This window comes from Notamacropus eugenii, chromosome 7, assembly GCF_028372415.1.
Source record: "Notamacropus eugenii isolate mMacEug1 chromosome 7, mMacEug1.pri_v2, whole genome shotgun sequence".
Lineage (NCBI taxonomy): Eukaryota > Metazoa > Chordata > Mammalia > Diprotodontia > Macropodidae > Notamacropus > Notamacropus eugenii.
The window spans coordinates 15,436,119-15,453,071 of NC_092878.1; the positions used below are offsets into that span (position 1 = coordinate 15,436,119).

The 16,953-nt window shown below is 35.7% G+C and overlaps 1 protein-coding gene across 1 annotated transcript; it reads left to right on the forward strand.

Annotated features, from left to right (window-relative positions):
- The first annotated feature begins 13,227 nt into the window (after positions 1-13,227).
- LOC140513048 (olfactory receptor 4K15-like) lies at positions 13,228-14,205 on the forward strand. Its single transcript, XM_072622337.1, has one exon. It carries the CDS (start codon positions 13,231-13,233, stop codon positions 14,203-14,205), a length of 975 nt encoding a protein of 324 aa, XP_072478438.1. The 5' UTR covers positions 13,228-13,230.
- The last annotated feature ends 2,748 nt before the right edge of the window (positions 14,206-16,953 follow it).

Here is a 16,953-nt window from a genome sequence, read left to right on the forward strand (position 1 = left end):
CCCCTCCTATTTGAAGGATTGTCCATGAAAGTTTTTTTCCCCTAATTTTCTGTATTCCTTCCATTGTTGGCAACTTAGATTTTAATTGTAATTTAAAATTATTGAAGTTATCCATTTTATACATCACTAATGCTCTCATTTTACAGTTTAAAGCCTGATACTGCTGAATCTACTTTCTTTACATCTCTCCCAAACCCCCAGTTTGTTTTGAATTTATTTGTTCAACTTTTGTTCTTCTAAATTAACCTTGTTATTATTTTTTCTAATTCAGTAATATAATTTTAGTAATTTAGTTGGCATTTCATTGAATAAATAGATTAGTTAGATAAAATTCTTATCTTTTTAATATTAGGTATTTAATAAATCTTTATTTTACTGACTATCTCACCTGGGTAAAAAACAAAAATTTAGTCGACCGTATGGCTTTTTGAGATTTACAAAGGTCTTTCCTCACATCCCTGAGAACTATGTTTTATCTATTTGTATCTTTCTATTCCACAGTGATTTAGAGCATTTTTCATAGGACTAGAGATGACTAATTTCTTCCTCTGAAAACTACTTGTTCATATCCTTTGATCATTTACCAGTTGGTGAATGGATTGTATTCTTCTAAATTTGAATCATATATCCATATATTTTAGAAATGATGCCTTTATCACAGACACAAGCTGTAAAAATTCTGTCCCAATTTGCTGCTTCCCTCCTAACCTTGATTGTAATGGATTTGTTTGTGCAAAAGCTTTACAATTTCATGTAATCAAAATTATCCATTTTGCACTTTGTAATGTTTTCTATCTCTTGTTTGGTCATAAATTTCTCAATTCTCCATAAATCTGACAAATACACTACCCCTTGCTCTCCTAATTTGTTTATATTATCACCCTCTCTACTTAGATCATGTACCCATTTGAACTTTATTCTTATGTATGCTGTCAGGCATTGCTCTATGCACAGTTTTCGCCACACTATTATCCAGTTTTTCCAGCAGTTTTTGTCAAACAGTGATTTTTTATCCCAGAAACTGGGATCCTTGGGTTCATTAAATGGTAGACTGCTAGAGTCATTGACTATTGTGTCTTATGTACCTAATGTATTCCATCATGGGATTATGGAAGTATAGATTTACAATCAGAAATAACTTCAGAGATAAAGTCCAACTCTTATTTTGTAGGTGAAGAAAATAAAAGATATGAAGTGATGGGTCCAAAATCACCCAGCCATCAAATATCTGAGGCAGAATTTGAATGCAGGTCTTAAGTCAAATCCACTGCCCCAGAAGGCAGTTAAGTGGATAGAGTACTGGTCCTGGAGTAAGGAAGATCTGAATTCAAATACCTCAGAAAATTCCCAGCTGTGGGAAGGGGGTGAGTCTCCTTCCTTCCTTCCTTCCTTCCTTCCTTCCTTCCTTCCTTCCTTCCTTCCTTCCTTCCTTCCTCCCTCCCTTCCTTCCTTCCTTCCTTCCTTCCTTCCTTCCTTCCTTCCTTCCTTCCTTCCTTCCTTCCTTCCTTCCTCCTTCCCTCCCTCCCTCCCTCCCTCCCTTCCTCTCTTCCTTCCTCCCTTCCTTCCTCTCTTCCTTCCTTCCTTTCTTCCTTCCTTCCTTCCTTCCTTCCTTCCTTCCTTCCTTCCTTCCTTCCTTCCTTCCTTCCTTCCTTCCTTCCTTTCTTTCTTCCTTCTTTCTTTTTTTCTTTCTCCCTTTCTTCCTTTCCACTATAGCAAGCTACCTCTCATGCCCAGTAAGTGAAATTCTACATGGCCTGTGTAAGACAGTACTGAGAATCAGAAACAACTTCAGATTTAGAGGTATACCCTCACTCTTTTTCTGACATTTCATAATTGCGTGAGTTGTATACAGAGGCACTGTGGTTCAGTAGAAACAATGCTGTATTTGGAGTCTGAGTTTTATTTCTCTCTCTACTAATTACCAGCTGTGTTACCCAGGACAAATCATTTTATCTCACTGGCTCTGAGTTTCTTCTCTTGTAAAATGGGAAGATTAGACAAGATTACCTCTCATTTCTCTTCCATCTCTAAAATCATGATCCCATGACCTTGGACAAATCATTTAACCTCTATGAGCTCCAGTTTTCTCATCAATGAGCCAGTGATTTTATTCACATAGGAAACAATCCTTTTCTAGTGGAGTTTGGTACCTGTTCTTCAAGATCCAAAAACACTATCTGTAGCATTAACAGGCTGAGCGAATTACACAGGGTGACATCTTCAGTACAAATCACAGGTGCCTCTTAGATCCAAATTTTCCTGACTTCAAGGTGTGGTTTCTATCCATTATGCCATGGGGTTTCTCTTTCATGTGTTATTAGGAAACTGTTTTATAAACCTTAAAGGTCTAAAAATATGGTTTTATGAGTTAATAAAAATTAGAAAAAATCGAGACGAGCACTTTTAAACTCTTCATACGTGTTACTTAGAAATTTTAAATGAATACATACGCACACATGCACACACAATCCAAGAGAGAGGGTCAGGATTTACCCTTTTGATAGAATCAGACTGAAGACAATAAAAGGCTGACATTTGTGGCTTGTGGAAAGAACACTGGGCATAGTCGAAAGATATATGCTTTGACTCCAACTTATTGGTAGTTACACTACTGTAGGCAACACATTTAACTGCTTACATGTACTTCCTGCCTAAGGGGGTATTTCAGTGCTTACATTACATAAGTGAAAGAACTTTGTAACCATGAAATGTTACCTAAATATAAGTTGATTTTTGTCTGTTTCACACTTTCTAGTCAGTGATGTTCTAATCAGTTCCTCTAGGGACATTAGGAAGTCTCATTTTCTACTGACCTCACACTTTTGGGGTAAACACAACAAAGTCTTTGAGTTCAATTGGTTCCTCTATCTTTCCTCTGTCTTAGGAAGAATAGACACTCTCCATTTTTTCTTCTGCTCTTTCATGGAGTTGAATCTCTGTCCAACTCCAATTTATGTCCAACAAGAAGAGTTTTCAGCTGCAATCAACAATCTTTTTCTCCCCTAAATTTTTTCTCCATATAGGTCAAATTCCAGTTGGAGCATTTGCCAATAATCATTATACCTAAGGCAGTGTTGCCATGGTAACCTAGCCAGTCCCATTGAACCCTAAAATATTTTTGTCTTTGTATTTGGAATGTAAAAATAACTGTAATAAAAAACTGTTATTTAATTGAATCTTTATAACTACAAAATATTTTACATACGTTATCCCATTAGATCGTCACACATAAGTCTTAAAGTAGGGTAATGCAAGTATTACTATGTCCAATTTATGAATGAGGAAATTGAGCCTTGGAGAAGTTAAGTGGGTCTAAAGTCACACAGATAAGTGAGTGTGAGAGTAGGGCCTTGAATCCAATTATTCGGTGTCTGAATGCACCACTCTTCTCACTAAATGAATCATGCCCATGTAGAATCGTTGCTCTCTCCAGAGGATGTTATTTCCCTCTGTTGTATAAAATAGAAGGACATAAAACAACAATAAGTAGAAAACAATAATACAACTAGTTAACATGTGTATAGCACTGACTGTTGTCACACTATGAAAAATTTGGAACTTATTATTTCATTTGATCCTCACAATAAATCCCAGGAGATAGGTCCTACTATTATCCCCCTTTTACTGATGAGGAAACTGAGGCCGACAGAGACTAACTTGCCTAGAATCACATAGGTAGTAATTTTCTGAAGCCAAATTTGAACTCAGGTCTTCTTGACTCCAGACAACAGTGCTCTATCCCCAGTATGGTTTCTTGATTGCCTGACTGCCTCCTTGAACAGGAAATGGGGTCTTGAAGAGGCAAAGACAGGTCAAATAATAAAATCATATGTTTGTAACAGTCTACCCTACTAAACTTTTCGTTAAAGAGCAAATCTTCTAATCAGAGCACCTGGATCTGAATCCTGATTCTCCCATTCTCTTGCTATGTTATCATGGGCAAGTGACATAACAGAGGTTAAGAGATTTAAATAGTTTAAATAAATTAATATATTTATAAATAAGTATAATATAATAAACAGAATTACATTCAAAATTGTAAAAAGTTAAGACAGAGCTAAGTCCCCATTTTCTCATCTGTATCATAGAGATAATAATACTTTCAATATACTTCACAGGGATGTTATAATTAGGTACTTGGAAAGTGTAAGATATTATGTAAATATTGAATCATCACTGTCTTCATTGTTATTACTTTCTGTCCTCATGTAAGATTTGTTTAAAACACTCTATATCATCCTTAGGGAGTCTCTGGCACTAAAACTCCTCTAGATTTTTGAAAATCCTCCCCAGTGCAAGATGACTTTAGCTGTCAAAGCACAGATCTCCAGAGGGTCTGTTGGTCACTATGATCTCATATCATCATGGACTTAAGTAATGTCTAATTTTCAAGGGAATATATCGGTCTATATCTATGTCCCTGAGAATAATAAGATTACAGGCAGTGGAGAAGTTGAAAAAAAAAAGAGAAGATACCCCATACACCATCCTGAAGAATGCTGCTCTCCAAGGATCATCTTTTTGACTAGTAAGTAAAAATCCTGTGAAGAAAAGGAAAAGGAAAAATATTGATGCAATCCCTAAAATGAGACAATGAAGGGCACAGAAATATTTCTTTTTCCAAAAGTTATTTCCTCCTTTAGTCTTTTTAATTCCATATTCATTTTTTCTATATTTTTTCTGTTGCAATTACCTCACACTTTAAAATGATCTTGGAATCGCTTTGCCTTTGATTGTAGAGTTAAATCAAGAGTCTTTGTCAATTGTGTGAATGGATTGCCACTTGGAAAAAAAAAAAGAACCCATGGTATTAATTGTGGTCACTAAACTGAGAAGTATTAGCGTTGAAGTCATGGAATCGTCTAGGTTTAGAGGTGGAAGGGACCTTGGAGATCATCTTATCCAAACCCTTAATTTCATGTTGGAAGAAATAATTGAGGCTCACAGAGGCGAAAGAGCTTGCCAATACCAAAGTACTTGACACAATGGCACAATCAGGGGCGGATTGAAGGTCTCCTGACTATCATGCCAGTGTCTTGTAATAGTTTTCTTTTTATTAGAACAATTTCTTCAATTATTTCTTAGTCTTAAACTTAACACAAACGAAACACCAAGATAATAGCAATCTATCTGTATGCCAACTCAAATATAGTTAATAACCAGGTCAAGTAATAAATAAGTATAAATGTCATTTTTGGGGCTTTTCTTATGAGCAAAGCAGTGTCCCTGCATGACTCCTCCCCTTGAGAACCTTTCATTGTTTTTAAAAACATTATTTAGAGTTTTTGTAAAAATTATTTTATTTTCAAATCATAGAAGAAAACATTTTATGATATATCACAGTAAATAAGATGATTGCACATGAACCTGTAAATCTATTACATACAACTTGCTATGCCCTCTAAATATACAACAAAGTTATCATGCAGATTTCTTTTTTTTCACTTTTGCTCTCCCACTCCTGTACCCAGAGATGGATGAAATTAGGCGTAAATAGGCGTATATTTAAAACTGTTTATGCATACTTCTATTTATCAGTTATTTCTCTGGGTGCAGACAGTGTCTTTCTTCACATGCTCTTTATTTTTAATTTGTGTGTTTAGACTATAAAAATGCTCAGTCACTTAGAAAGCGAAAAACAAAGTAGATAAATCATCTATCTTCCCAATTCACTGTTAGTATTCTTCATATGAGAATTCAACATTCCTGACCTTCAAAGGAATCTTCCAGAGTAAAACTCACAAAATTAATATATACTTAATAGATGTTTGTTGATTAATTGAATAAGAAAGCAAAATTATTGTTACTGTTTTTATACAGATAATGATTGCAATGGATCTTTTACAACCCTATGTGTTATGCCTTAGATATAGATTTGCTATTGGTTGAATTTTTCCTTTCTGCCAGGGAAGAAAGGACTGTAATTAAAATATTTACCTAAAAAAAACTTTCCCTTCAAGTAATTACTATTTTGACATTTGGAAGTCTTACATATTCTTCTTTTAGGTAAACTGTTGGGTTCCTCAAGGTCACATTTATTTCTTTTTAAAATTTTATTGATCTTTGCTTTTAAATTACCTTAATTGCCTAAAATAACTCTTCCTTTTCTCATCCATAGAGCAATCGTTTGTAAAAAAGAATAAAAAAAAGAAAAACTAACACATCAACTTTGTGGCCCAGTATATGCAATATTCCACATTCAGGGGCATATGTCTAAAGCAAAGGTTCTAGTCTCTGTTGTGTCATGGACCCCTTTGTCAGTCTGATGATGCCTATAGATCCCTTCTCAAAATTTTTTTTTAAATAATTGAAGAAGTTTCTCTTACAGGTTATTGAATATGTACATATATATACAGATATATATATGTATATGTATAAAATACATATATAATATATATGTATATGTATATATGATATATACATATACCATATAAATTTAAATTTATGGACTCCTTAAATCTGTCCAGGGACCTGGATAGGCTGTAGACATACAGTTAAAAAAGTCTTCTTAAAAGCTGCGTTTTGCCACAGCTCTGCAAATTAATATGTATACACTGTCAAGTAAAACCAGGATAAGAGAAGGAGCTCTTTTCAACAACCTATCATCTTGCTCTTTGGGCTGCTAAAAGAAATAATGGCTGGAAATACTTGATCTGGGTAACCACCGTGCTTTTCGTGTTGTGCTTTTCATGTTGTTACTATAAATCTCATATGTCTAGGCTCAGAAACAACATAACCAAAAGCAGGGATAAAGGCTCTCCTCACCCTTCCTTCCACTGAGTATCCTATATCCCCCAAATTTACCTCTTTCAGAGCTTCCTCTAGGTACCCATTCCAAAATGCCCAAGATCCCCATGAAGCACCACACTCAGACTTGTTCGTCCTTCTTTTGTTATCAACTCATGGTACCCTGCTTTTTCCTTGCCCTCAAAGCTAGTTACTTCCATGTTCTCTCTCTGGTCAAATTTTCTTGTCTTCTGATGGTATGATAGGTTAGCCTTAGGTTAGGTGAAGTACTCTGTGCCTTATAGCAGATGATTGGTTACTCTAGTAAAAGAACCCTTCCTAATGTGTGAAGTAATGAATTTAAATGACTTATTCGTGGTCACATAGGTAGTAAACACATCAGAGACAATGAGGAACAAGAAGGCAAAAATTTTAAGTGAATTACCAAGGATCCTATGGCTATTAATGGCAGAGTTGGGAATAAAATCATCATCATCACTCTTACAATATTTTTCTACGAGCCAACACTGATTCTATTTTTTAATTGGTTAACCATCATAAGGCAAAAGCTCTGATACTGTGAACATAATTATTTATCAGACAATTTCCAAATCCTTGGAATTGAATAAGGCATCATTAACATTCCATCAGTGCTGAAACCTAGAGTGAGATCATTTCAGAAATGGAAATTCTATTCCATAAAGTGTTATCATCAAGGAAAAGAGAGGTCAGCAAGGTATATCAAAGCTCATTGTGCAGTTGTAAGGAAGGCTAGGAAGAGGGATGGAAGGAAAGACTAAAGTCAATTTTGGTCATGGGAAACAGTGGAGCCACACCACAAGTAGCATAAAGAGGTTAATAAGGAAGAGTTATTCATTAATGAATGGGAAAAAAAGGAAGACAATAACTGAATCATAGTATCACTAAAAGGACTTCAGAAGTTATCTACTTCTCCCCACACCCGAACAGAAGTCTCTCCCCCTGCAACGTCACCGAACAAATAGTCATTATACCTCCACCTGAACATCTCTAGTTATTGGGAACTGATTACTGTTGGAAGCAGCCCACTCCATTTAAAAAAAAATATTTTTTCCCTTTACTTTGAGCTGAAATCTTTCTCTCTGTATCTCTACAACTCTCACTCACTCTTTCTAATTCTAGTTTTGGGTGTCAAGCGAAGCAAGTTAAAGTCTTCTTTCATATGAGAGGTTTTTTTAAATAATTAAAGACGGCTGTCATGAATATCCTTTTTCCACTCTGCCAAGTGTTCTCTTTCTTAATCTAAGTCTCCCAGGTTCCTTCAATCAACGCATAAAATGCATAATATTCGGTTCTTTTTTCTTACTATCCTGGCTTTTCTCCTCTAGATATGTCCTAGTTTGTCGATGCTCTTTCTAAAATATGGTGGCCATAACTAAGCCAATGACATAAAAGATTCAGAGTAGGAAAACAATATTAGAGTGATCAAATCTCTTTCCTGGCCCTGGGCACTATGACACCATTAATGAAAGAGTTTAGAATGTCTTAGATTATTCCCCCTCTCCAATGTAACATTTTTGACTCATAATATACCAGCCATTGAAAACTTTAGATCTGTTTTTCCACAGGGGAAAAAAAAAAACACCACTCTTTCTTCTCCTGCATTTTCACCTGAATTTAAGGAAGGCTCTGATCTTCTGGATCTGGTGGAATAAATAGTGATATTTGAAAAGTAAAGGAAAGGTGCTATTAAAATAGTCTTATTCCATCCCCACTTACTCCCATCTCCACCATGGTGAATGCAAGTTCAATATTAGACAAGAAGTGATTATGAAATGTTAATATAAGTTTATTGTCCCAGAATCCTAGCTGAAGGTGTATTGAAAATGCAATTTATGATGGTGGAGAGGCTCTCGTAGTGTCTGGAAGATCAGAATTCTCCTGAAGAGGCTAGACTCTGATGGGGTGCCATAGTTTTGGCTTTGAGTAGCTGAGAACAGGAGAAGCTCAATGTGCCTCTGAGGTGAGAGAGTTTTCCTAAGATAGGGGGAAAAGCTACTGAAAAAGAAGATTGGAGGACATCAAATAATTTGAGATTGAGTAGGAACCCCAAAAATGCCAAGATGTGATCTATTTTGAATTTGCTTTGCCAGACACCTCAGGCAAAATAGTACTGAGGATATGTTAAAATAAAAAGAAGAGATGTGTATATATGTCCAAGCGAAGATTGGTGTGGTACAGGAGGAGGTTAAGAGGAAAGGTGATAAAGGAAGGGAAGGTAGCTGTTATAGTCCAAAAGTAGCCATCTGTCTAATATTTAGGTAGTGAACTCCAGAAGGTTCTTGTCTCCATCTTGAAGTAAAGAATAAAGAAAACTTAGGCAGGGCAAAGCTCTATTTTGGAATTTTTCAACTAAAGGGAAGATATAAATTTATTTGATATAATTTAAGAAGATAGGGACTGTACTAGTTTCAAAGCACTCATGCTTACTCTAATCATAATCATAAAATTATGATCGAAATGCTTGAGACAATTTAAGTCATTTCTCTCAGGCAGCTCTTTGGATACTTCAATATAGTTATTATATCTACCCTCAGCTTCCCATATCTTCAAGGCTAACCACGGTCAAGTTTTTTTTTACTCATTTTTCTACTACATGGATTCAAGTTCTGAAAATTCTCTAGCTAGTAAATATAGTTTTTCAAAAATGGTGCTTACAACTGGCACACAAAGTTCCAGACATTGTTTGGGGTATAGTAAAAAGAGGATGTATATATCACTCGTAATTTTTATACTTCTTGAATTCTAGGTCAAATACGTTCAGTATTTATATTATTGGCACAAGTATTGTGGAAGTCTGTGTGTGAGTGTGTGTGTGTGTGTGTGTGTCTGTATGAAGGACTATCATAAATAAGAAAGCTTTTACTTATTTTGTTTGTCCCCCAAAAGGTATAATTTGGAGGAATGAGTGCAAATTCTAAGGGGACTTATTTCTGTTCAACTTAAAGAAAAACTTCCTTCAAATGAGTACTGTTGAAAAGTAATATTTCTAGAGACAGTAAATCTAGAAGTTTGTTTAATAATTGTCACCTAGCCTAAGTCAAAATTTCCTACAGGACAGAATTCCTATTTTCTTTTACTATATCATTATCCAGCTGTATTATATGTGTGTAACCAAAAAAGAAATCAATGTTTCAGTTATCATGTCACATTATTGACTAATCTTGACTATTCTGTCAACCAAAACCCCATGGCCTTTTTCACATTACCAACTTTCTCATCTATCTACTATCATTTTTAGTTGAATTTTTGAGCCTAAGTATTATATAAGCATTTCTATTATATTTCATGTTAATAGATATGGTCCATAATTACCTCCCTTTCCCTCTCCAACCTTTCAAAAAAGTCGTTTGGTCAACAAGTGATTTGGTACTCTTTTCTACCTTTATGTCATATGAAAATTTGATAAGCCCACAACTTTTTAACTCTAAAGATTAGACTCAATATGCAAAATGATTAGTACACTCTTAGTTGGAGCTAAAACTATTTATTCAAATAGCTGGGGGGAATGGAGTTGGCAAAAAGATAGGAGACAAGTAGTTTGTGAAAGGTATAATGGCTATACTTTTCTGTGGTAGACATTAGGGTAGTTGTTAAAGGTGTTAGACTGTTTGAAAAAAATAGGAAGATAGGGTGGATAAAGAAAGAAAGTTTTAGGTGGAAACAACTATGAACTTAGTACGCAATTTGTTAGGGAGGAAGTCGAGCAAGTTAATTGTTCATCTATGAACTATATGAACAAGTTAATAGTTCATAGATGACAGAAACATGCATTTCTACAGAAAAGAAAGTAAAAGTGGCACAAAGGCTGGTAACATGTCAGGAATCAGGAAACAGAGGAGGCAAATCTTCCCCATCTGGTATTTAACACTCAGGAGAGGCATGTTAAGGCCATTGAATTTTTTTCCTAGATTTATTAATTTATTTGTTTTCAGTTTCAGCAATCACTTGTATAAGTTCAAATTTCTCCTCCTTCTTCCCCCACCCTCCAAGATGGTATACTGTTTTATATGGGCTCTACACATACATTCCTATTAGACAAATTTTCCCATTACTCATGTTGTATAGAAGAATTAGATGAATGGGAGGAACCATGAGAAAAACAAAACAAAACATAACAAAGGAGAAAATAGCCCACTTTATTCTATATTCTGACTCAATATTTCTTTCTCTGGAAGTGGATGGCGTTTTCACCACGATTACTTTGGAAATATTTTAAGTCCTTGCATTGCTATGAAAGTCTAAATCTATCTAAAACAGTCTTCTCACGCTATGGTTGTTACTGTGTATAATGTTCTTCTAGCTCTGCTCACTTTACTCAGCATCAGGTAATATAAATCTTTTCAGATTTTACTGAAGTCAGTCTGTTCATCATTTCTTAGAGCACAGTAGGGTTCAATTACATTCATATGACACAACTTATTCAGCCATTCCCCAGTTCATGGCCAGTGTCTCAATTTCCAGTTCTTGGCCACCACAAAAAGAGCTGTTGTAAATATTTTTGTACGTGTAGGTCCTTTTCCAATTTTTATGAACACTTTCAGATACTGCTTTAGAAGCAGTATTGCTTGATTAAGGGTATTCACATTTTTATAGCCCTTTGTGCATAGTTCCAAATTGCTCTCCAGAATGGTTGGATCAATTCACAGCTTCAACAACAATGAATTAGTGTTCCAAGTCTCCCATATCTTCTCCAACATTTATCATTTTTCTGTTTCATCATGTTAGTCAATCTGATAGGTATGATATGGTACCTCAGATTTGTTTTGATTTGCATCTCTTTAATCAATAGTGATTTAGAGGCTTTTTTCATGTGACTATAGATAGTGTTAATTTCTTCCTCTGAAAACAGCTTGTTCATATCCTTTGACCATTTATCACTTGGGGGGTGAAGGCCATTCAATGTTAAGGGAAGGGACTGATAATTTAGTCAAGAAAGTGTGTAATTTAGGTGGCCATAACTGTGATGAGGAGAATGAAGCTTAGTCCACAGGAGAATGAAACATATTTTGCCATAGAGAACGAAGCCTCAGCCACCCCAGTCCAAAGAGTACAGCCACTAAATTTGGGGAGGAGAAATTCATAAACGGACATTGGTATGTTATTGAGTATCACAATATAATTGGGTCACACATCATGAACAGGTAGAATTCCAATAGGTTGGTGATCTCAGGAGACAACTAACGAGCGGAGAAGATTGTTAGAAGTGAAAATATTATCATATGTGATTGTACAAGAGAAGATTCAGTGATAATACTTAGTTTACCTACAATGTCTCGTATTACCTCCATGCATTCATCCTTCAAGACTAACTCACATTATGTCCTCCATGAAGTTTTCCCTGAGCCCAGCATCTAAAAATGATCCTTCCTTTCTCAGAATTCTCTTTTATGTATGGATATTTTGTTAGTAGTCTTATCTTCTTGACTACATTATAAGCTCATTGAAGTAAGAAACCACGTCTTTTCTCACTTTGAAACTCCTTCAGGTCATAATAGAATGTATTGCACTTTGTAGATAATTAAGCAATGTGTGACAAAATGAAATTTTCCTGAGTAGCTCCAATAGATCACTTAAGATATTCCTTCACATGGAATAAGGTTGTATTATGAGAAATGACAAGTAGGATGACTTGAGATAAACCTTGAAAGACTTATGAACTGCTACAAAATGAAGTGAGCAGAATCAGAAGAACACTGTACACAGTAACTGCAATAATGTAAGCAGGATGAGCTGTGAAAGACTTAGTTAGCTACTCTCATCAAGAAAATGATCCAAGATAATTACAAAGGACCCATAATAAAACATTCGGTCTACCTCCAAAGTGAGAATTGATAAAATTTGAGTGCAGATTAAAGCATACCTTTTAAAAAAAATTCTTTATTTTTCTTTTTATGTATGTTTTCTTTTGCAACATGGCTAATATGGAAATATGTTTTGCATTACTTCACATGTAAAGTTGATTGAATATTGTTTACTTTATTAAGGTTTGGGGGAGTTATGGGAGGGAGAAAAATTGGAATTCCACATTTTTCAAAGTGAATGTTAAAAGTTTTTACATGGAATTGGGAAATATCTAACAAAATAAAAATTCATTTAATTTTTAAAAATTATTCCTTTACAAAAAATTGGAAGCTATTACAGTTAGGTTGTATGGCATGCTTCCTAATCCTATGGCATTCATGAAGAGGCCTCGACATTCTAATTGATTCTTGATTGTCACCACAGACTTTGAACTCTTCTATTTTGAGAATATATTGTAACTTTTACGGGTGGGTCATCCTTCCTCAGGAATGCCATGGAGAGAATTAATGTTCTTTGTTTTTATAATCAAGGGAGAGTTTCAGGACTTCTCAGCAGTAAGAAAAATAGTTTAAAACCTGCCTCAATCCCATTCCATTACTTAATCTCTATCATTTCTCTTACTTCCAGATAACTGAAAAACATTTCTTTCAACCCAAGTCAATGAACGACACAAATCATTCCCGAGTGTCTGAGTTCATTTTGCTGGGACTCTCTGATGCCCCAGAACTCCAACCTATCTTCTTCATTGTGTTTTCATTGCTCTACATTGCTATTGTGATGGGAAACTTCCTTATCATCCTTACTGTGACATCAGACCCACGGCTTCACTCACCCATGTACTTTTTACTTGCAAACCTCTCTTTTATAGATGTCTGTGTGGCCTCTTTTGCCACCCCTAAAATGATTGCAGACTTCCTTGTTGAGCAAAAGACTATCTCCTTTGAGGCTTGTATGGCTCAGATTTTCTTTGTACATCTTTTTGCTGGAGGTGAGATGGTACTTCTTGTGTCCATGGCCTATGATCGCTATGTTGCCATATGTAAACCTCTCCACTACATGACCATCATGAGTCGGCGTGTCTGTATCATTCTGGTCATCATCCCTTGGTCTGTTGGCTTCATACATACAACTAGCCAAATGGTATTTACAGTCAATTTGCCCTTCTGTGGTCCCAACAAGGTGGACAGCTTTTTCTGTGACCTCCCTCTGGTGACCAAACTTGCCTGTATAGACACCTACGTTGTCAGCTTACTAATCGTGGCAGACAGCGGCTTTCTCTCCATGAGCTCCTTTCTTCTCCTTGTTGTTTCATATACAGTCATACTCATCACAGTTCGCAATCGCTCATCAGCTAGTATGGCAAAGGCACGTTCCACACTGACTGCCCATATCACTGTGGTCATACTATTCTTTGGGCCATGCATCTTCATCTATGTATGGCCATTCAGTGGCTACTCAGTGGACAAAGTTCTTGCAGTATTTTATACGATCTTCACTCCCATATTAAACCCAGTTATTTACACCCTGAGGAACAAGGAGGTAAAATCAGCCATGTCCAAATTGAGGAGTCGATATCTAAAATCTGGCCAAGTGTCAGCTATAATAAGAAATTTACTATTCTTGGAACCCAAGTAGCCTTCCCACCCTAACCTAAGACTTTCTAACCTCTTTTCTCTCTAGTGAGATAGAAGACCATTGTAATATTAATGCCAAACTCTTGAACTACTTGTGTCAAAAGGTGAGAACAGAGAAACAGTTGCAAGACTTGTTAAAACAGTGTGATGTGGTGGTGACAAATGAAGACAGTGTAATCAAGACAGCAGTTGACATTTTCTTCCCTCTCTCTTACATGTTCTTTTAAATTTTCTCATGAAAAGTCAAATTTTACCATGGAGTCTGTTTGAAAGGCATATAAATTTGTTAGTCTTAAGTAAAGGGTAAAATAGTTTTCCATGGAGGGAATCTGTATTAAAATAAGTATATGAAACTAATAGGTAGATGCGTGGTATAGTGGGGGGAATGGTAACTCGGGGGCCAGATGATCTTTGTTCAAGGGGCTATTTGGTGTAATGGAAATATCCTTCGTTTTTACCATTATAAAGTCAAGGTTTGAGTACTGCATCTGATATTTGATAGCTTTGTCATATGGGGTAAATCTTCCTGTTTCTTGGCATCAGTTTTAGGAGGACACTAAACTAGATGATCTCCATCTTGCATCTTTAAATCCTAAAGTTGAATTCCTATTTCATCTCTGCCATTTACTAGGGGCATAATTTAACTTACGTGAGTCTTAGCTTTGTAGTCTATAAAAAAGTGATAATAATATTCTGCTCTCTGGCCTGGATGGGTTTGGTCTTACTTGAACACTTTCCTGAAATGCTACACTGATTACAGATATATCTGATAAAAGAAAAAAAAAACCGAGATCCTATACATTTCTACTTTCATCAGTTGTCTGCTCTGTCTATGTCTGATTACATCAGTCTTCTACAGAAACAAACAAACAAACAAACAAACAAACATTTATCCACTAATTATTGTCTGAAGAATAAAATATGAACTACTTACCCTGGCATTCAAGACTATTCATAATCTGACTACAACTTACCTTTCCAGCTGCATTTCTCACTACACCCTTTCATCATTCTACATTCCAACAGCAACAGATAACTTTTTGTTATCTCTTATGATCTTAACCTCTCTCAGCTCCTTGCTCTCTGTCTAGAGACAGGCAAGTATTCTGCTGGACAGAGTGCTGGACTTGCAGTCAGAAAACTGAATTCATATCTGGCCTTAGATAATTCCTAGGTCTTTGACCCTCTGCAAGCCACTTAACTTTAACCTGACTCAATTTCCTCAAATGGAAAATGGAGATGATAATAGCATCCATCTCCCAGCGTTGTTGCAAGGCATTTATAAAGCACTTGCCAGATAGCAGATGCTTAATGCATGTTTGTCTGATCTGATTCTTCCCCCTCCCGCCCTTATGGTTGGAATTTCAGTAGAGCATTAGCTATGAGAAGGTAGGAATTCTTCATTTTTGTCTTTGGATCCCTAGCACATAGCCCAGGACCAAAAATTGTGCAGATATTTAATAAATGTTTGTGAATTAAATTGAATTCTTCACTCTCCATTTCTATCACTTGAAATTTCTTCCCTTTTTTTTTAAAATCCAACAAAATTGCTATATTCCCCCTGAAGCCTTCTTTATTGCTTGAACTGAAGTTGATTTTTCCTTTTTTAAACTTTATATAGCACTCTATACATTCTTCTTTGCAGGACTTACCCCACTTCCATCCTTACATCTACTAGATTATATGTTCCTTGAGGATAGGGCCTTGTTCCTTCTTCTGTCCATTTTGATCTTTTTTATACCTAATGCAGTGAAAAGAACTTGAGTCTGAGGATCAAAGTTAAAGTCTCATGTTTAATGTGTACTACTTAGGGACTTTGACCAAATCATTAAGTGATTTGACAAATTTGATAATTAATTTGAGCAAATCTCAAGACCTCAATTTGGTCATCTTGAGAGCAAGAAAGCATCTAAAGTTCTGTCCAAATTCAGAGCTGTGTGTAAAAACCAAAGATCCTATAGTCTTTGCATGCACTAGTCACTTAGTAAATCCTTGTTGAACTGGAATTAATTAAAGCCATCCATTCCACAATTTGAAATAAAGAATAAGGTATAAAGTCTATGCCTCAAGAGAGGTAACTTAAAATCTTCATGGTGAAGTCCAAATAAGGTCCTTCCTTAGAGCACCTTATCACAAAAGAGAATGGTGGAAGAGGTAATGAATTCTTAAAATGGGGGTGGAAGAATTAGGCCAGAATGGAGGAAGAAGTATCGAAAGGAGTTCGTGGGGAAAGAGAAGACAAACATTATTTTCTTCATAGTGTAATCCAGGGCTAGCACTGACCCTTGGCAGTTTTCAATGACTGAAGTGCAGAACTGAAATTAGTTATGATATTTCAGCCACTTTATCTGGATTACTACTTGTCAAATCTCCAGAGCAACTCCATTATTAAAATGACCCAGAAAGATCCTGAGTTACATTGGAATACTTTGGCTATGCAAGAATAGTTTAGATGTTTCCAGTTAAAAAAACAAAAGGAGGGAACTCTCCATGTGTATTTGTGAGTGTGTGTGTGTGTGTGTGTGTGTGTGTGTGTGTGTGTTCGATATGCCAGAGAATGAGCACGATGAAGTTGTTTTCAAGACACAGAGAATTTTAGGGGATTTGAAATGAATGAACTACAAGGTCGATTTTAAAATTTCTCAGTTCTCTGATTTTCCTACTTAAGTGAGGTCTGACACTGATATTAATCTGTTTGATTTAAACCCAATACAGCCTAAAGCATTGAAATACTCCTTGGTGTTGGTTG

Coding starts and splice junctions, on each gene's coding strand:
- LOC140513048 (XM_072622337.1), top strand. CDS start 13,231: ATGAACGACACAAATCATTCCCGAGTGTCTGAGTTCATTTTGCTGGGA.